This window comes from Onychostoma macrolepis, chromosome 07, assembly GCF_012432095.1.
Source record: "Onychostoma macrolepis isolate SWU-2019 chromosome 07, ASM1243209v1, whole genome shotgun sequence".
In the NCBI taxonomy this organism is placed as follows: Eukaryota; Metazoa; Chordata; class Actinopteri; order Cypriniformes; family Cyprinidae; genus Onychostoma; species Onychostoma macrolepis.
In genome coordinates, this window is record NC_081161.1 from 9,848,221 (window position 1) to 9,868,275 (window position 20,055).

Here is a 20,055-nt window from a genome sequence, read left to right on the forward strand (position 1 = left end):
AGCTGTTTGTAATAAACAAATCCATCTTTGTCACGTTTAAACTTGTTTTAAACTGTTTAAACGGTGCTTGATCCATGCATAAACCATTGCTGTAAACGGTGCTTGATCCATGCATATTTCTCTCCTGATTCATTCATTCAATCTTCCCTGAAAAAAAAAAAAAAAAACATTATTCTGGATGGTGGTCTCCTATTTTAGCTGGAGACAGTGGTTTGAAGTTAAAAACGTTTTGATGGATTTCCAACAAACAAAAAGCTTTTTAGTTCATATGTGGATTATTGTGATATTGTCAGCAGCTGTATGGACTCTGACGGCTGAATGGGTGCCGTCTGATTCTGACGGCACCCATTCATTGCAAGACTGGTGAGCAAGTGATGTAATGTTAAATTTGAAACAGACAACATCATCTTCAGCAAATATTCATTTTTAGGTGAACTGTTTCTTTAATTATGATGTGCTTCACAACATATTTAGTCTTTGAAATTCAGCACTCGGACAATGATTTTAGGGACTGCAGTGTACAATTTTAATAAGATAACAGCAACTTATCGTGAAGTGTGCAATTTTCGTGCAGTACTGACGATGATAATAAATACAAATGGATATGTAATTTCAAGCATATACCATGTAGCTATGACATGACGCATGAGTTTGGAACCCATATAAGGCACATCCACATGACCTCCCATTTTTTTCTTCCTGAGTCCATCACAATCTTAATATGCACAGTGAGGAAGCTGGCCAGCTGGACTGCTTTAAACAGGTACAAAAAGCAGAGGTTGCAGTGGCAACTCTCCTACAAAGGTGTCACATCACATTAGCACAGGTAATAAAGACCACCAAGGGTGCTCTCAGAAGAACACTGATTATCTCTAGATAGAGTACTAGTATTTCATAAGCCCTGATAAGGAAAAAATAGTGCCAAAGAGGGCAATTTTTTCATTAATGTAATTTTCTTTTTCATCAAAGATTCTCAATGAACATTTCACTGAGTCACATTTGAACTGAGTCAGCCTTGGTGTCTTTTTGCATTGCTTGCTATACTAAGTAAAAGAAAAAAAAATGCATTTGCTACTTGTGTATAAAGCTAATACCACAGACATTCAGTGTTTAACGTGAATACAAGAGGTAAATAAATAAATAATAGAGAAACTGAAAGACTAGTAGAAGAAGTGTTCATAGATTCACGTGTGAAACCTCATATAAATACTGTCAGGGTAATTCATTTGATTTAGTGCTCACATAGTTCTGGTTTGCGTGTGATATTAATTAGCATGATGGGATGTGTCCATTACATTACGAATGCAGTTAAAATGCTACATGACCATCTTTCAGCTTTCATGAATATGGTGGTGTTCGGAATGGAATACTACTGTACTGCATACAATGTAGTTTATTAAAAACCGTATGAAAAGCAATTTTCTGTCATCTACGATGCATGTTAAAATCCATACGGCATCTAACTATCAACTCTAAAATAATTACAACTATTTTGCTTTTCTTATTTTGTTCAGTCTGACCAATCGAGAGAGAAATGACGGTTGACACCGCTTTTTGGTTCAGTCATAACACTGGAAACACAAGGTCAAGTCAAGCCCACTGCATTATAGTACTGCACACTTTGGCATAATGTACTTCACCATTCATGTATTCAAAAAATCTGCAGAAAATGGTATGAGTATGGTAGGATGCCATTCCGAACATACCTTGGGTTTGCAAGAATCCAAACATGTCTTTCATGCCTGAGAGTCATATGGTTTTAAAACAGACAATCATTGTATTTGTAAACATACTTGCTGAGTAATATGGCACTTAATGTAGCAAATTACCACATCAATCACTGGACACAACCATGCTGCTTGTAATACTTTTTATGGATGGCCATCATGGATCACGTTTTCATGAAAAACCATCCAAAATTATATCAATCAGATGTTTGTAAAACCCAGTTTTGCAGACAGTTTTTTTGGCCTGGGAAAATTGAATGGTTTTGATACTTTTTTGCAACTCTTCATGGAATGAGCTCTTGAAGCTCTGCATCGCTCAGTTCATTCACTGTGACAATGTGGTCGAGGTGTTGAAGATAACGTTCTTCATCCTGCATGAAGTGAGGAATCCTAGTTCCATTGAGAACAGCCAAATGCCGAAGTCTGTCCACATCTTCATAGGAAACCTAAAAACAGGAATTACATAAATTGGTATGTATTAAATGAATAGATTCACTGAAAAAAATAAAAAAGTACTTTAAAAACATTAGCGTGAATAGGACCTGCCTTGCCAAGAGCGGTTAATATTTTAAAATCAATGTTCCTCCTGTGGCGTAAAATCCTTAAAATTCCATCAAGGTAGACCTGATCTTTACTGAAGCAACCTGTATACACACACATATACAAAAAACATAATATACAACAAATACCGAGAGGCAGTATAAAACTAGATAGTAAAGTTTGACAAGACAATGTTGGCTTGAGAAATCCTGGCCAGAAGTATATTTAATATCTTGAAGGTTTTAAGTTTGACAGAAAGCATTACACCGTTTACAAAGCAGATGCTTTCCAGAAGAAGCGGTCTTTAACATACTGTACATCTTGCAGACTATATGGGTAGGCAGTATGTTTAGGCATGTTGTTAACACTTAGCACATTGCTAGCACGTTTTACCATGTAGGCAGTATGATTAAGCATGTTCTATGACATTCTAATATGTCTTAGCACGTTGTTAGTATGCTAGCTTTAACATGTTTCAGATATGGGTGCATCTCAATCAGGTGCAAGGCTTTTATAGTGATAGATAGATCAGAGAATGTTGGCTTTCTCAAGTCAGTTCTATTCTTAGCGATTCGTTCACCTGGTTTCGAGGTATCTGTCTGTCCTCGTTTGGCGCGGAGGCAGTATTCCCAGCGTACAGCAGGATCTTGGACAAAGCGAGCAATATGGCTGAACAGTTGGCTGAAGCTCATGTTTGTGGCATGGTATACAGTATAGTATAGCAGAGCGGCTCGCCACAGGAAGGGCTGTTTCCGTAGCAACACACTGTGAAGACTAGCAAGCCCCTCTTCAGTAGGATTAGCTGGTTTCAGTCCAAACTGCTTTCTCCCAACAGAAGTGGCCCATGGCTGCATGCTGTTATTCACACCCCGTAAGTAATGTGTGCCTGGGAGTGAAAGTCACAAAATTGCTGGAAGGGCAGGATTTGAAGACAAAAGACTATAAAATTAACATCAAGGATGCCCAGTTATCAGCTAGATTCAACCAGAAGAATGTCAATACAATATTTCTTGAACAGCAAGATCAATGTCCTAATCAGGTGTGACCCAGCAAAAACAAGTGCTTTGCCCGCCGAGACCAAATGCTACACAATATGTGACCCACTGACAGCCAATCAGAATATAACTGATATGTAATATACAATACAGAGTACTGCAGGAATGACATATTTTTGCAGGCCAGAGCACAGGAATGAGTTAGCATTTTAGCACTTGCAGTTCCATCATCCTACATTCAATGTTTTTTGATGTGTTTTTGGTTAAATGAAAGGTTTGTGTTTACATCAATACATCAGTAATAAACCTTTTTTGAGCTTTAATGTCTTGAAAAAGGTGGTTGCTAAATCGTAGTAAAGACAGTAACTGTTACTATTACTGTAGTAATAGCAGCTAAATGATACAGAGGTCATCTGGGAAATTAAACGTCATCTTGCTAAACTGCTTTCACAGCCTCTTATATTCACATTCTTGCTAACTTATATTTTGAGGGAAGAGAGGTTTTTTAGATAAAGACTTTTGTTTAGCCTACATTTAGCTTTTAACGTGTATAAATCATGAACTTTTGTTGGTCACAGAGCTCATTTTCTGCCATAATCCAAAAGTCTGTGGAAAATCCTATTGGGTATTTGTCAAGGAAACCAGGGTGATGCTAACATCTGGGCTGGCCTACAAAAAAAAAAAAAACATCTTCACAGCAGCACTCTCTTATGCCAAGCGGGATTTGTGCCAATTAGATTTTACTATATGCGGGGCTACCTAGAACTACACAACAGCAATACGAATGAAATGACGGAAAAAAATGTCACTCGTCACAGTTGGACTGGTTAGGACAAAACATTTACAGATCGGTTTAGTATTAGTGTTTGATATATAATTTGAAGTGTGTTAAAGTTCATACCAATCTCGTGTCTAAGCATGCCCTCAAGCCAGTGTTGCCGTGCTCCTGACAAGTTAATAGTTAGTGTTGGTCGACATCTCTCCACCATCATTACTGCCTGGGACAGAAGCTCATCAGAGAGACTTACAACCACCTGGTGACAGAATCTGAGATTACTATTACTTTGTTATTTCTCAAAACACTAATGCACAGACACTTGAACTGGGATATCCACACACCTCACCGACACAGCCCTCCTTCTGTAGGTACTTGCGTGTGGCTGCCCACACTTGACTCTTCGGTAGCAAGCTGCCCCCTGTGACTTCTTCGAAGTTTTCATAGGTCTCATACTTTTTCAGCACACACTCCATAATCCCAACTGCCTAGAAAAGGGCATGAGGTGAGACAAATGGCAACAGTTTCAGGACTTAAACAACATTATGGCCATGTTCCAAACAGGGGTATTCTTCTAGTTAATTAAAATTAGAAACCATAAAAGAAAAAAACATATTTTTGTTACACGAAATAAATAGACATTAACTGAAATTAAATAAAATAATTTTTAAAAAGTACATCGATATAAATATTTAATTTATTTTATTTCAGACGGTTGCTAAGCAAGCATTTCATGTAGTTAAACTTGATGTACTAAAATAAACTGAAATAAAACAATAAAAACTATTCAGACAAAAAAACTAATAAAGATGACAGAATTACTAAAATTTAAAATGAAAATGGGTAATATAAAAATGAATTAAAAATATAATAGTATCTCAAATATCACTGATTATCAAACCTAGCAAGCTGCCAACGTAAACAACATTTTATGCCACCATTACTGCGCTCCCAATGTAAAGCAAATAGGCAGAATATGTATGCATACTTTCAAGGCACCAAGGCAGCACTGTATGTTTCTTTTGCAGAGAAGGAACTGATAAGCTGATTAAAATGGAGAGAGATATAGAAAATATAGATAAAAATGGTTAAATTCAGTATTTTACTTGTATAATTTCAAGCTTATTAGAATATTGCATCATCAACTTAGCAACGTGCAAACATGTAAACTCTACAGAAATAAACTGTAATTGGAGTCTCTCATGCCCTATTTATACGGTTCACAGAGTTGCTCCCTACATAGAGTGTTCCAAATCGGTCACTTATGAGGTTTCTATTTCCGTTAAGATGCTACCTTAAGGTGCAGTCACTTGTCCATTGTCTATTGTCAATACTGTAGTAATGTATGCTCACACAGAAGCCTTTTTCAAACCAAGCTGCTTTCTGTTGGTCAACGTGGCGAAACAGCAATATCTAAATAAGGGGAGTGTTCCCACTCATGTTTTCTTTTTGAAATAATTGGATTTTTCATGAAAATTCACATAACGTAAATGTGACTGCACTTTTAGAAGGCAGTTGCTTACGGAGGCAGCTGACACTGACAGTAAGGTGGCTCACTGGACCTAAACTTGTGCATTTTTGATATAAAACATACCTGGGAAAGAAAGAGACTGGATCCCTCTCTGTACTTCTCCAAAACACTGACAGGCTCTGGGGAGGCATACTCAAACTGAGGCTCATACTGATAGTTAGACTGAAAAAAGGTCTGACGCTCCTGTCCCAGGTTTACAGGACGAAGAGCCACAAGCAGGCACGGCCCACGAGGTGTCGATGGCGAAGGAAGTGGAGTGATACCCCTAGCAATATGTGGCAAGGAGGTTGCAGGTCTCATTTGACCCCTGCCAGCACGTGTGGGTGTCGTGGAGTTCATTGTGCATGTGCTCTCACTCCGGCGAAGCCAGTTCCCTGGCCCCAAACTAAGGCTTGTCAGGCTTCGCATGGGTGGAGAAGGGACACCACTACGCCACGGTGGCTGTATCACCTTCTGCACTGGCTGCGTTGCTCTAATTCGCTGTGGTTTTATTTCCAGACTAAGTGGCCTTCGACGAGGTGGCGGTTTGGAAGGTTCCCTTGGCTGCACAGATTCTCCTTTATTTCTACCTTCTGTCTTCTGAAGCCTTCGTTGAACCTGGGAGCAGCCATCCCAAGTGGTACAAGGCTGTGCGTGAGGCCCATTGTGGGTCGATTCGTCTCTTTGGGTGATACTGCTGGTCCTGGCTCTGACTGGTTTGGGTTTCTCTGCGCTGGGCTCTGGTTCTAACATTTCTGAGACATTCTTTGCGAGCCCTCCTCCATTAGCCTGCTCCATGCAGTTCTCACCCAGATCCAGCACCATTGCTACATCCACGCCCCTGTCCACCAATGCTGCGCACCTGAACAGAAAAACATACCTCCACTTCCTGATTCAACAGCACATAAAAACAATATGTTTAAAAAGATTTTACTCATAACTAATTTAAAACTCTTTATGCAAACAAATGATTCAGAATTGACAAAAAATACTTTTGGGACGCTGACACATCTTGCTATACTCCAGTGCATTAGCTCCTTACTTTACTCCATATGAATGAATGAAAATGAATTTAAATAGAATTTGGTTGATTCTTAAAATTATTATGCATGCAGTTTTATAACCTCATATTAATTTAGAGACTAGATGTGAATATTTGTACTTTTAGAAATTGATCTGTCATACAGCAGGGGCTTTTAAAATATATAGTAAATAGTATTGTAAATGTAACAAGTTATAAAAAACGTTCCAAAAAAAAAAAAAACTGTTATAAGTTTAAAACCTTGTCAGAAATTATGAAGGAGTCTGAAGGAATGTATGTATGTATGTATGTATTTATTTATGCATTTATATTTACTATTATACTATTTATTTTAAGTCAGATTGGATACTGTACCATCTTTATCAGATCTACTACTGGGATACGGTCTCGCTATTAGGCATTCAAAGTAAACTAAACAGAGAACTTTAAGCATTTGAAAATTCTGAAAGATTTTTCTACATTTACATTTTTTTTTTTACATTTATTTTGATGTCATAAAAGGGCATTTATTCCATTAGCAATTTTATCAGATCTACTGGGAAATGTGTTTTAAAAGGTCTCGTTTTATGCACGCTGGAAAAAATAACATTAAGATCCACTTCGTTATGGAAATTCCAATATGATTCCTATTTCTGGCTAATTTTAGAATAACAACACGAGTTTAGAATAGTAAAGAAAAAAGTCAGACTATTGCTAAAATAAAATTATGTCAGTGCATAACTGATGCATGACATCAACAGCTCTTGACAATACACTGCCGAATCACCACGAATGAGCCATTTTAACACATAAAGCAATATATGTATAAAAGACGCAACACATACCGCGCAGCGCTTCTTTTCAAATAAATTAACTTCAGTTTATTTTGGAATCCCGTCCATAATATCAGCAGCAGCTCTTCAACTTCCGTTCAGTGGGTCAAACGGCTGATATGGAGGAATAACGGTACATGACGCCGGGAATACTGGGAGTTTAGGATGGCTGGGATTGCGTTGCAGCAAATGACGCGCTGGCGCATCTAAATGACCTGTTCGCGTCGCGACGCTTTGCTGTCAGTGTGCGTAAGCACGTAAGGGAGACCGGGGCAAGTTGTCACTTTAATTCCAGTATCTTTCTCTGAGTAATTTTATTTTAAAAGTCAATTTCTGTGTTGCCACATACAGATAAAGCTGGCATTTCCATAATTATCATAAGAAGAAAGATATAGACTCATTAACGGGGCACGTTAGTGTAAACCAGCACTGATTACATTAATGATTTGCAAAAATAAAATGCAAAGAATTGCAGAAACGTTAACAAAGGTAATTAATGAATTGTTTGAAATTACAGCATAAACATATAGGCCTATGTAACCATCTATGTCCTAGGAACACAGTTCAGTCCATATATGGACAGTATAGGCTACTCTTTGAATAAAGCTTGAAAGCTTGTGAACTTTTAACTTTATAATATATTTATTTTAATATGTATGTGTGTATGTATGTATATCTTGTACATACAGTTCAATCTTTTGGTTAAAATGTAGCCTACCTTAATTTTAATAGTTGACTCTAGCATGAATCTAGTGTGTTTTTGTTGTGTTCACTTATTTACCTAACAGTTGCTACTTCAATAAAGACTAAACAATAATAATAAAAAACATTGAGATTGGCAAGGGAAGACATACAAAAAAGTAGTAGTGTCATATATTTATTTTTTGATTATAATTAAAATCGAACATGCATCTTGAACATGAGTAGCCTATGAGTTGAACTCATTAAAATGCACAAATTTTAATATCCATATAGGCTATATCATATAACATCCACATCCACAAATTAGTATCATTAAAGAATTTGATAAATTACTTCACTAAGACACCAACATGAGTATAGCTATCCATGAAAATATACCAAGATATTTCTTAAGTATTTAAATGGTCACATTCGGTTCTTTCTTGCTTATTGCTGGTAGGTAAATGTTGATTATGGTATAAGGCTGATGTTATAATCAGAATAAAGTTAATTTAACCTAAAACTCCTTCATTCTGCTAAAAATTCCTCATACTAATTCCTTGAATGATTATCTTGTGTGACTGGATCCTTTAGCTTTGATCTGGTTGTCTGGAGGAAGCGGTTTGCCTAAATGTTGTGCCGTGGTAATGCCATAGGACTCAGAGGCATACTTCTCTTTCACCTCTGGCCGAAGGCAAAATCCTCCTTGAAAGGTGAGGTCAAAGTATTTGGTCGGAGCAAATGAAAGAGGCTTTTCAGCAAATGCACCATTCAGCCTTTCCCTCCATGCCTCTAACATGGCATTTCTGGCATCTGGAGGGGTGTGTGCTGGACACCAGAAGATCTGGGGGGCGAGGACCTGAAACCCGCAGAAACGCAGCACCCCATTCTATAATAAAAACACATAATCGGTTTATAATATTTCAACCGGTATAAGTTTTATTATTTAACAAGTTTAAAAAAAATTGTATGCCATATCATAAACATTTGCCACATCATTAGCTCTTTGTAAAGTATATTAGGTGTATCCCAATTTGTGTACTTATGCACTATTTTATGCCATTTTGTAGTATAAATAGTGTGAGTTGTGTGTTTACAATGAAAATTCCAAAAGTAAAAGTGGCGTTTAAATACCCAGATTATGCACTTAATTAACAGAGAAAACGAAGTGTGGAATGTTGGACACTTCATGCACTCAACTGTCTGAGCTTTAATTACATAGCGGAGGGGGAGGGCTATCAGGCTCCAATGCTGAATGGCAAAATAACCTAACAAATTCATACACTTTTCAGCTAAGTATATGCATAGTGCATAAGTGTACACTCTTTTTAAAAAAAAAAAAAAAAAAGGTGCTTTGGGACCCTGTATGGTTCCATGAAGAACCTTTTATATCAAAGAACCTTTCCATTGCACAAAAGGTTCTTTGCAGCACATAAAGGTTCTCTGTAGCACAGAAAGATTATTTAGACTAATGGTTTTTCACACTCAACATGTTGTAAATATATTTGTATTTTTTGGAAAGTGAACTAAATTGTCTTGTCTGGTCAAGAACTCATTCCAAACTCATTTTCTATTAGTTGCGTTCAGTTATAGTGCAATATAAAGTATTAATTTAGGAGTTATATAAATAGTGTGTTTATTAATTAAAGATAGACCAGTCCTTTTATATCTATTATCTCTATTTTAATGCTGTTTTTTGACTCAAATTATTAGGCTAGTTATTTAACAAAAGCAAAATTTGAAATAAAAAGGCTGAGGTATAGGCTACAAAATCTTAAAATATTTTTTAAAATATCTTATAAAAAAGTTCCACTTTGTCTCACTAAATTTGGCATCTATATGAATTACAAAATTAGATTAATTAGCTGCTGATGATATAACGCACTGAACGATTTAATCATGATGGTGTCACTATCAAAAATAGAAAATATTATTCAGCTATTTTTTTTGTCTTTTGGAAGCTGCTTTCAAAATCCACTTGACTCAAAAACCTGAGGGGGCACATGCACTTTGAATGGGCATGACGCCCCTGCATGTGACCTCATATTGTTAGAATAAATCCCAGAATGATTTTATTGATTCTTAAGAAAAATAATGTGACAAGGCATCCGATTATAATAAATAGCACAATGTCATTTGCATAGCCTATAGTGGTTTTCAATGCTCGACCCACAGCTCTGCACATTTCGTGTGTCTCCCTTATTTAAACACACCTGAATCACATCATGAGCTCAATAGGAGAGTGATCTATGAACTGAACTGAGTGTATCAGATAAGAGAGACTACAAAATGCCTTGTGATTTCATATTAAAAATAAATATTAGTCTGCTTCATGAAAGCACATAATATACCATCTGAAATAGAAGCATTTGTAAAAAAGCAAATGGCCATTATGAATTTACTAAATTTAATAATTAAATTTAATGTAAGCTAGTGTTTTAAATGCCAACCTGTGTTCACATAGTCCTACTTACTGTTTAAACACATGATAAAGACATGATTAATTATTATCGTTAATTATTATTATATTTTTTGGGGGGTTTAGTAATGAGGAAAATCACGGCCATGACAGGTCTTACCTTGCAGTGACTTAAATCTAAGTTTGGAGAGGACTCGAAGTGATCATTTGTGGGAAATGATTCTTCCCCTCCCCCTCCTTTCAGTCTTTATTGTGCGGTGAGGAGTTTTAGGAGAGTCAAGAAGTAAAATGGTATGTTTGAAATAAAACATTTTTAATTAACATAACAGGATGGCTTTTCCAAACTTTATGAATAAATTGCCCTATTTTATTTATTTATTTGTTATTTGGCAAATGCAGTTTCACGCCGTTTCTTCCTGCTCACTTCACTTCAGGCTACGCCCGCGCTGACAGGTTGCGTTTCCTCATAGTCTGACAGAAATCGACGGTAAGTGCATAAATATAAGTATTTTAAATAACCAAAACAATATCAAAGTTTTTTTTTATTGTTTTTCTAATTGGTGAAAAATTATCTCATTTTAAATGTCCTCTTATAGTGCAATTAAGATTAAAAATAAAAAATAAAAATAAAAATTAAGTATCAGACTATTTTCTGTTCTGTTGTGGACCCCCTCAGCAGAAAGCTCTGTTTGAATAGGTGTGGTAGATTGTTGACTCAGAAGTAAACGCCCACTGCTAGGATTGGCTAACAATTGTGTGTTTGACAGCCTACATCCTTCATTCATAGACACTGCTGTGATTTAGGTTAAAATGCTTAAATACTCGGTACATATCAAACAATCTGTAATAACAGACAAGGCAACAGTGACCAGATAATAAAAACAGTGCTTAATATTTTAAAGGGGTCATGAACTAGGACAAAGTTAAAGGGTCATAAACTGAGAAACTGTTTTTATTATATATTTTAAATCACCGTTTATTTCCTCCAAACCCTGAAAATGTTTGTTGTCACAGGATCCTCTATACCCAACCCCAACCATCGTCTTAAAAGACTGTGAAGACGGGAACCCTTTAACCAGTGGCTCAGTTACCATTCACATGGATGGAGAGGACATGGTCAAAGATGATGGGGGCACTGATATTTCCCTCGCTCTCAGCCTCCTGTACTCACTCTACCAAATATACAATGTTGCGTATCCAAAATATTTGAGAAAGACCTTGACATTTTTGGAGGCTTTCGTTTTCCAAAAGACTATACCTGTCCCTGTATGTGTACAGAGGGTTTATAATTCCCTGTAGATTCCCTGTAATCCAAACACGGTGTCTCTATCCCTGTATGTATAGATGTAAAGATACGCAAATCACAGTTGAGTGATTCACAGGCATTTTCCAAATGGAAGTGATCATCCCCGTTCCCTTGTAGTGGGGACTTTGGAGCGAGCAGGGCACACGCGTATCATTATGCAGTCGTTTGGAATGCACTTGCTAAAGGGAGCAATGTAATTTCCTCGTCTTCAGCTGGGATGTTCCTGTGACAACGCAGCATCTCTGTCAGCAGATGTCGCTGTTTTAATGTCATGTGTTTTTTTTTTTTTTTTTTTTAGCATAACTGTTGTAAATAAACATTTTATTTTTAAAAATTTAAATATGCTAATATATAAAAACTAATATGCATTTAAAAACCTTTTTAAATATCAAATATTTTAAATATCACAATATACAGATTGTGCTGCGTTGTCACAGGAACATCCCAGCTGAAGACGAGGAAATTACATCGCTCCCCACTACAAGGGCACAGGGATGATCACTTCCATGAATCGTTCAACTGCGAGTCGCGTATCGTTACACCCCTACACACAACACATACACTCACATACGTACACACAGACACACACACACACACGTTTATATTAAACTGTAGATAATTTTCATTGTTTATGAAAATTCATTGTCTTTCCATCACTTTTGGATGTTGAAACAAACATTTGTTTGCAGATGGTATGCAATTCATCGTTACAATTCTCGAGTCTAAGATGTATCAGTTTAAGGCTTTCTTTTTAAAAGAAATGCGTTTCTCTGTGAAGGAAGTTTTTAATTCCCTGTAGTTAAAATTAATCATCTTAAGCCATCTTAAGTTGCATATTTATTTGTTGTTGCTGCTGCTGCTATTCATCTTACAAGTATCAGTACTGTTTTATATTGTACTGTTTGTATTGTATTTTTCTGCTGTTTTCTGGTTTGTGTGTTTATTTAATGCTGTTTTCAGTTTGATTTTGGGCAATTTGTCTAATTTATTCATTTTGGTTGCCCATTTATATGACTTTATGTGGCACAAGGGATAAAAGTAATAAACATGCATTTATTCCTATTCCTGGATTTCTTTGTATGTTTGTTTGTTAACTACATTGGGGCCCATGAAGAACCTTTTCATGAATGGTTCCACAAAGAACCTAATAAAGTGACATGAAGAACTGCAAGGGGTTCTTTTAAGAACCTTTGAAAAGGGTTCTTTGCAGTACCAAAAAAGGTTCTTCAGGGAACCAAAAAAGGTTCTTCTATGGCATCGCCGCGAACCCCCCTTTTTGGTTCTTCCTGGCACCTTTTTTTTTTTTGAGTGTATAGTGCATCCTTTAGGACACAACTATTGTGACTGATTCACACAATCCATGCTACGGTGCTGCTCATACTGTTAAAAATTTAGAGACATTTTTAAACACAATCTTTGGCTACTCATTTCTAAATAGTGAGATATAAACTCAGAATATAAATGATAACTATAGAAGAAATAAATCCAGAATTGTGAGATACAAACTCACAATTGAGAGAAAAGTCTGAATTGTGAGGACAAAGTTATTTTTATTCCATGGCAGAAAAAAAAAAGCAAATCATGACTCATCAGTACCTTTTGTACTACAGTGTAAAATTGTATAGCCTACATACTTCAGATATTTTTCTGAGAGTGAAGAAAGCTAAATAAAAGGTTGTGCAGAAAGCCCCTAAATGGTTTATATGGTTATGTTTTATACAAATTGCTAACCTTAGGCACATGGACACTCTTTTAGAATTTTCTTTTTCTTTCATGTGCATTTCAATGTTGTGAATTAGGCTGATATTTTCAGTGAGAAGTTTTCCTGTGCATATAAATACGAATGATTCATGCAATTATTAGTGAACAAGACTCAGTGTCCTTAAATGTTTTTTTTTTTATTATAATTAAAAATGTAATTAAAAATATATAAAAAAAAAAAAACACACACACACACGTCTGGTTTGCTATCCTTGTGGGGACTCTCCATGGGCGTAATGGTTTTTCTACTGTACAGACCGTATATTCTATTGCCCTACACCAACCCTACACCTAAACCTACCCCTTACAGGAAACTTTCTGCATTTTTAGATTTTCAAAAAACTTCATTCTGTGTGATTTATTAGCTTGTTTACCCGTGGGGACCTCAATTTAGGTCCCCACCGTGACACGAGTCCCCATGAGTCTGTGTGTAATCAGGTTTAAGTCCCCACCTGAATAGAAACACACACACACGTCACGTAGCAACAGCCAATGACAGTCACGCATGTCGCTCAAACAACTCTGTTCCATGTCCATATTTCCTAATCTGTAATTTTTTAACATTTGCATGCAAAGTTGATTCACAAGCAAAAGTAAAAAAAGTTATCTGGGCTAAAGTCTAAAATAGGCGACGACAACCCACATTCCATATGGATTTAATGTGGACTTCAACTCTGATCACTTAAATAGGCCTACAGCATGATTCCAAGTCCACAAAGAGCTGTTCTTGCAGCTTAATTTGAATAACTAGCCCTCTATATTTAAAAAGATCAAACAAAAAGTTTACTTTAATATTTTTGTCTCACCTGTAAAGGCCAGAGGGCAACATTGATGTCTCCATGAACACCATCAGGCTTAAACATGGACTCCATTCCCCCAGTGGTGAATGAAAGTATGGCCTTCTTATCCTGGTGTGGATAGTGAATGACATTTTAACTAAATCTGATCACCATTAGAATTACAAAAACAGAATATTTCCATTGTCAAGCAAGCAAAACAAGCTTTGACTCTAAAGATTCAGACCTTGAAAATGCCATTGTCATACATCTTCTGCAGGGTGAAGGCAAATCCTTGAGTTAGGACTCGGTCTATCCAGCCCTTCATAATGGCAGGTATAGTAAACCAGTAGAGAGGGAACTGTAAATATAATCCAAATCATATTATTTTCTGAGATCAAAGTGAACTGTAAACACTTACATTTAACTGTGCAGCACTGGGAAAATATTACCTGAAAGATAACCAGCTCTGCCTGCTCCAACTTATGCTGTTCTTCTGCAATGTCATCACTTAAACGACCGTCCTGCCATGCAACCATCATCTCATCATTGTATATAAAGTGCTCAGGATTCTTCAGATCACCTGCAAAATTTACAGGAAACAGTGGTCCTGTGTTCACTAATAATTGCAACTGCAGTGCATTTTTTAAGAACCTATAGTTAGTACGTTTTCAGCAAATGCTGAAAGTTTCGCGTGCATATGATATGAAATTTGTTGGCGTGCATATGATACGTAGTTTTTGCGTACATATGATACGCATCTACCCCACAACCCTAATCATACCCATCACGCAGCATATACACGCCAAAGTCCATTTTTGCTTATCAATACCACGAGTTTTCATTTTTATTTTGCGTACTATTTATACGCACTTTCATGAGATCGGGTTGATAGCAGCATTTTAATATAAGTGTACTTTGTATTTTCCTTATGCAGTACAAGTGTCCAGTTGTGAAGTATTCAAGCATTGCATTTTTAAAGAAAATTCCTACCCTTAATATCCTCTGCAGTTGCTGAGGCCTTGAAGTTCATAGCATACAGATCCGACACTAGGACTTTATAGCCTTGCTTTGTCAGAGCCTGAACCGCTACATCCCGTGCAGCAGCGTTGAATGAGGCGGGACTCTGGTGGGCATAAACAATCAGTGCTGTCTTCTCTGCTGTTTATATACATAAGGGGAAAGAGAAAGAGTTCATTGGTGCTTGAGATCATTTACCCACAGGATGGGTTGTGGCACTTTAAGCAATAGTTATCCTAACTGTACAACAGGTAGCCTATCCTATAGTAGGCCTACGGAAGCCCGTTTAAAAAAATAAAAAAGTAATTGTGACTCTCTCACAATTCTGCCTTTTTTAAATAAATAAATACATAAATAAAAACTTACAGGTTTTAACGTTTATTTTAGTTATATGGGCGCTTAGGTTTTCCTTGTTGTTTAATACACAAAAATCTCATGATATGAAGCGCTATATGCACAGGATATTTAAAACGTACAAATGTATATTGGTTACAACTAGACGGCAAATGTAACTCTTCTCCACTCTTCAAACACACAAAAAATTAGCCTTTACAGACATAGTATTTAAGTCATGAAAATGCTGTTCTTATTCAAGCATAAGTTATTTATTTACCCTTGCATTGCTTCAGTCTGAATGGAGGCGGGGTGAAGTTACGAGGTTTTGCTGATCGTTTGAGGATCCGATGGCGTTACGAAGTTTTACTGACAAGCTCTTTTAATTACTTTTCATTGGTTAAATATTTGTAAAACCTTCAAACAGACATAAGGAAGACAAATAGCACAGATTTAAAATGATAATAACGAAATATTATAGAGATATGAAGTTTGGATAATTTTCCACGGCACACCTGACAGGGCTCAGTTCGCTTGGGTGAGCGCGCCAAATATGACGTCATCGCGGTGTTGGCGGAAGTTCGCTTTGAGTGCGCGCGACGTCGTTTCGCACGAGATTTTTTGTAACTCTCCGCGCAGCTCCGCTTCCGAAGATGCACGAGTTCTGGGCGATTCTAGCCGAACATGCGCGTCTGTGCTGGCATTTGTGTGAAACAGAAGCAGTTTGATGTTAATTTCAAACTCCACCAGGTAACTTTTAACGTTTTGAGGGAAAACAATGAGGTTTTTTTTTCTTTTTTTTTTTTCTTTGCATGTTTGTCCAAGGCTTTTTAATTCAAGAACGTTTTATTTTTATTGTATAAAAATAGAATTAGAATTCATGTAGACACTATTTATACACTATTTGCTTAATAATATGCGAAATAATCCAAAAAGTTTAAGATTATTTTAACCAGTTCATAAAGAAATTATTAATTCATCAACTCATTCATCACACGAGAAGCCTTGTACCGGCAAATGACTTCTTCTCACCGGTGATTCCCGATGGTTTTAGAGGAAAATTACTCCTCGTCGCCCCCTGTCGTTTCAAAGAATATCTCAACGGCGAACGCGTCGAGTATAAACGCCTCGTCCGTTTGGGGAGGTGCGCGCGCAGTCAGCGGAGGCTCGCGAAGCGGAGCCAGGCGCGAGTATAAACGAGGCGACTGCCATACTCTGCCATACGGAAACGCCGCCCCTGATTTTAAGTAATTTAGCCTATACGCATACTCATTATTACCCCAGTGCACAATATTTAAGCAGTATACTACTACTTCATTACAATCAGCCAAAGAATGCTAAAAATTCTGCAAAGCAGTAGCAATTTGAGACTTGGCTTTGATTGTATTGCCATTACTTGTAATTGCCTTGTAGTTATGTAGTTGAGATTATTACTTGAGATAAGCAATTTCTTCAAAGGGTGAGCACTGACCTAGTTGCTTTGTCTGCTGAAAATTATCTCACTCTAATGTCGTTTCAAACCTGTATGACTTTCTTTGTTTTGTGGAACATAAAAGAAAATATTTTGATAATCGTCTGTTGTTGTTGTTTTTTGTTTGTTTTGTTTTGTCAATAAAATGGAAGTCAATGGTCACCAAAATTGACTGGTTACCAACATTCTTCAAAATATCATCTTTTGTGTACAGCAGAAGGAAGTCATACAGGTTTGGTTGAATAAATGACAGAATTTTTATTTTTGGGTGAACTATCACTATAAACTATCACTATAAAAATGCTATAATCAATTCTTTACAGTAGCTACTAACCGACTGATTGAATAATTTAAAAGAAATTAAAATGCACACATAAGAGTATAAATTACTCACCCATTTCTCGTTGCCTGCAGTCTCTAATTCTGCACCAGGATGGAGGAGAGAAGCCTTTAGCTTTACAATGAGCTGCTCTTATAAGTTTGCACCAGATCTCGCGTGCAAAGCGGTGTCTCAGGTTTAAGTCTCTGTTATTGTATAACCTGCAAGTGGGTGGGATGATTGATGGGTCATTCTAGATATATTCATGAAGAATTACATCTGAACAGACATCTTGGTGACAATCTAGTTGCACGCATGTTTTAAAAGAATGCAGCACTGGTACTTTGCTTCAGGGTGTCATACACATGCACTTTCCTTGTATACTAACTTGTTGTTCTGTGTGAGATATGGCTTGACCAAATAAAATAGCACCCTTAGCAGTGCTAAATAAACTATGGTAACACTTTAATAACCTTCATTAATAAATCATTGACAAACATTATATAATGCTTAACAGATCAAAAATCTACAAATGATTTTAAGAGAAACTGTACAATGATTAAAAGCTTTTCAGTGATTTTTAGCACTTTACAAACAAAATGTATGAGTTCCAGCTGATTAAAACAAATGCAAGAATGTTCCATTAGGAGCTGTCAAATCTATTAGCATATTCCTGCAAGGAGTAAAAATAAGACACTAAAATTAGATGTAACACTAAAAAAACAAACAAACACCAAAACTGGTTTGTCAAGGAGGTTGGTATTTTTGAGTGCAAGAGAACTGAAAATCAGGTAGAGCAGGAAAGAAGCCAGAGACCCAGAGGTGTGGTGTAAATGGTTAGTATGTTTGTGGAGCATTGGCTCAGTCAAACTGTAATCGAACCTCAGGTGTAAATGCAACTGAACCCAGTTCCCCCAATGGGGAAGAATAAGTGTCATATGAGCCAGAGGCTCATCAGGTGGTGTCTGCAAATTTCCGTTGTCATGACTATCTCTTTGGCTACCTGTAAACACTTTCTTTCTTTTTTTTTAATTAGTTCCTGCTAGAATTTTTTTTTATGTTTGTCTCACTTGGCTGTCAATGCCACAGCCACACAGCCACAAAAAAAGTCAATCTTTAACGAAACACACCCCAGCCATTTCTGGTTAGGTGAAAAGGCAAGAGTCTTAACAACACTGCCAATAAGTTTTAAAATACATACAAATATATTTGCTTTTTCTGTGATATATACTGTATAAACATCCTTAAACAAGCTACATTTTTTGTTTATTTGAGAAGAAAAACTGTGCATTAAAATGCGGTTTTAGTGAATATGGTGAATAGGCTAACCGCAAAGCAGGACAACTGCTGAAGAGGGAAACAAAACGAAGAATAGGCTGTTTGATATTATTACAAAGAGATTTTTATTTATTGTACATTCATGTGATTACATTTACAGTTAAATGTTGTTGTTTTATTTAAAAGCATTAGGTGTCATACTTTGACAATAAAGCTGCACCAGTTTGCCACTGTGGTATGGGGTCAATGAGTGTTTGAGTGGGAAAACAAATGTAGCAAATGTAGCTGTCTTCCTTTTTATCTGTAGACTATATAGTGTGACATTTAGCTGTTGGTATTGTGTGACATTTACACTTTTACTCGAAAATGAGACAATAAATAATGAATGATTATTAATAATACATTTCTGCACACGGTATTGGATTCTAACCTGTTTATTGTCAAATATGATTTCTCATTTTATGTGTACGAGCACGTCGTAGCTACAATACAGAGATGTTGTAGGTTTCTATTAAAGCAGAAAGAACAATACATTACAAACTACTTCTAATAATCACTCGAAATAAGCATGCGATTTTAAAATAAATAAAAAGAGAAGACATTTGAGAATTATAATCTGGTTTGAACTGAGCATGCGCAAACCAAGTTGTTTACTTGAGCCATAAAGTTACAGCTTTCATAAACACCCAGCAACAAAAATGACAAATGAACGATAACTTTAAGAGAATATCATTAGTATAAATCTGGTAGAAATATACAAATATCGATTTTATGCACATTTCTCAAACACAAGCAAACATCGCGAGAAAAAAAAATGCATAGCCTACAGCTAGCCTAAAAACAATGATCACTTACTTTGCATTTATGCAAAACACCTCGTATTTAGATTGTGTCGCAGCAAAGTTGTGCCTTTGTCTCTATTGCCAGATTTGTAACAACAGGGCAGATCGCTTGCGGCCGGTGGTCTCCATGCTGATTGGTCTAAATGCGGATGCTGTGTTCTTGTCATAGTGGGCGGAGACTAGAATAGCCTAAAGAATAAAATTCAACGTCAACGGTGGCTTTTTTACAGTATGATGTGTAACCTAAATGTAACCAAATCTAATCTAACCCTGTCATGAAACCTACAAAGAACATGCTTAATTTCAAAATAATAATAATAATAATATAAAAACAACAGAGTTGACATGTTTATAATAGGCTGTACAATTTTGAATAAAATACACAGAATGTATAAACAGTACACTGAACAGAGTGCTGCAAAGATTTATTTATTTTTTTTTTTTTTTT

At 36.4% G+C, this 20,055-nt stretch overlaps 2 protein-coding genes across 5 annotated transcripts; both read right to left on the reverse strand.

The window, feature by feature from the left end:
• Positions 1-415: 415 nt before the first annotated feature.
• Positions 416-7,619, reverse strand: kiaa0895l. Of its 3 annotated transcripts, none has more exons than XM_058783535.1 (7): positions 7,414-7,619; positions 5,632-6,409; positions 4,382-4,525; positions 4,164-4,296; positions 2,848-3,153; positions 2,274-2,371; positions 416-2,173 (listed from the first exon to the last, which is right to left on the reverse strand). In XM_058783535.1, the coding sequence occupies exons 2-7, from the start codon at positions 6,370-6,372 to the stop codon at positions 2,012-2,014; spliced, it is 1,584 nt and encodes a 527-aa protein (XP_058639518.1). In that variant the 5' UTR covers positions 6,373-6,409; positions 7,414-7,619; the 3' UTR covers positions 416-2,011. The 3 variants fall into 3 exon arrangements, with proteins under 3 accessions (XP_058639518.1, XP_058639519.1, XP_058639520.1); XM_058783536.1 differs by having other exon boundaries at positions 5,632-6,436; XM_058783537.1 differs by having other exon boundaries at positions 5,632-7,619.
• A 643-nt stretch (positions 7,620-8,262) lies between these two features.
• nqo1 (NAD(P)H dehydrogenase, quinone 1) lies at positions 8,263-19,758 on the reverse strand. Of its 2 annotated transcripts, none has more exons than XM_058781521.1 (7): positions 19,621-19,758; positions 17,563-17,708; positions 15,338-15,505; positions 14,797-14,927; positions 14,592-14,705; positions 14,375-14,476; positions 8,263-8,971 (listed from the first exon to the last, which is right to left on the reverse strand). In XM_058781521.1, the coding sequence occupies exons 2-7, from the start codon at positions 17,564-17,566 to the stop codon at positions 8,651-8,653; spliced, it is 840 nt and encodes a 279-aa protein (XP_058637504.1). In that variant the 5' UTR covers positions 17,567-17,708; positions 19,621-19,758; the 3' UTR covers positions 8,263-8,650. The 2 variants fall into 2 exon arrangements, with proteins under 2 accessions (XP_058637504.1, XP_058637506.1); XM_058781523.1 differs by lacking the exons at positions 17,563-17,708; positions 19,621-19,758 and adding exons at positions 15,978-16,114; positions 16,213-16,298.
• Positions 19,759-20,055: the final 297 nt, after the last annotated feature.

Bases quoted from the DNA above. Each gene is read 5' to 3' on its own strand.
- kiaa0895l (XM_058783535.1), bottom strand. From the start codon at position 6,372: ATGGTGCTGGATCTGGGTGAGAACTGCATGGAGCAGGCTAATGGAGGA. The intron at 4,297-4,381 runs GTGTGTGGATAT...TTCTGTCACCAG, and splicing joins AGGAGGGCTGTGTCGGTGAG to GTGGTTGTAAGTCTCTCTGA. The intron at 2,174-2,273 runs GCAGGTCCTATT...TCCTGTTTTTAG, and splicing joins TATTAACCGCTCTTGGCAAG to GTTTCCTATGAAGATGTGGA.
- nqo1 (XM_058781521.1), bottom strand. The intron at 14,928-15,337 runs GTAGGAATTTTC...TAAATTTTGCAG, and splicing joins AACTGCAGAGGATATTAAGG to GTGATCTGAAGAATCCTGAG. The intron at 14,477-14,591 runs GTCTGAATCTTT...TATCCACACCAG, and splicing joins ATGACAATGGCATTTTCAAG to GATAAGAAGGCCATACTTTC.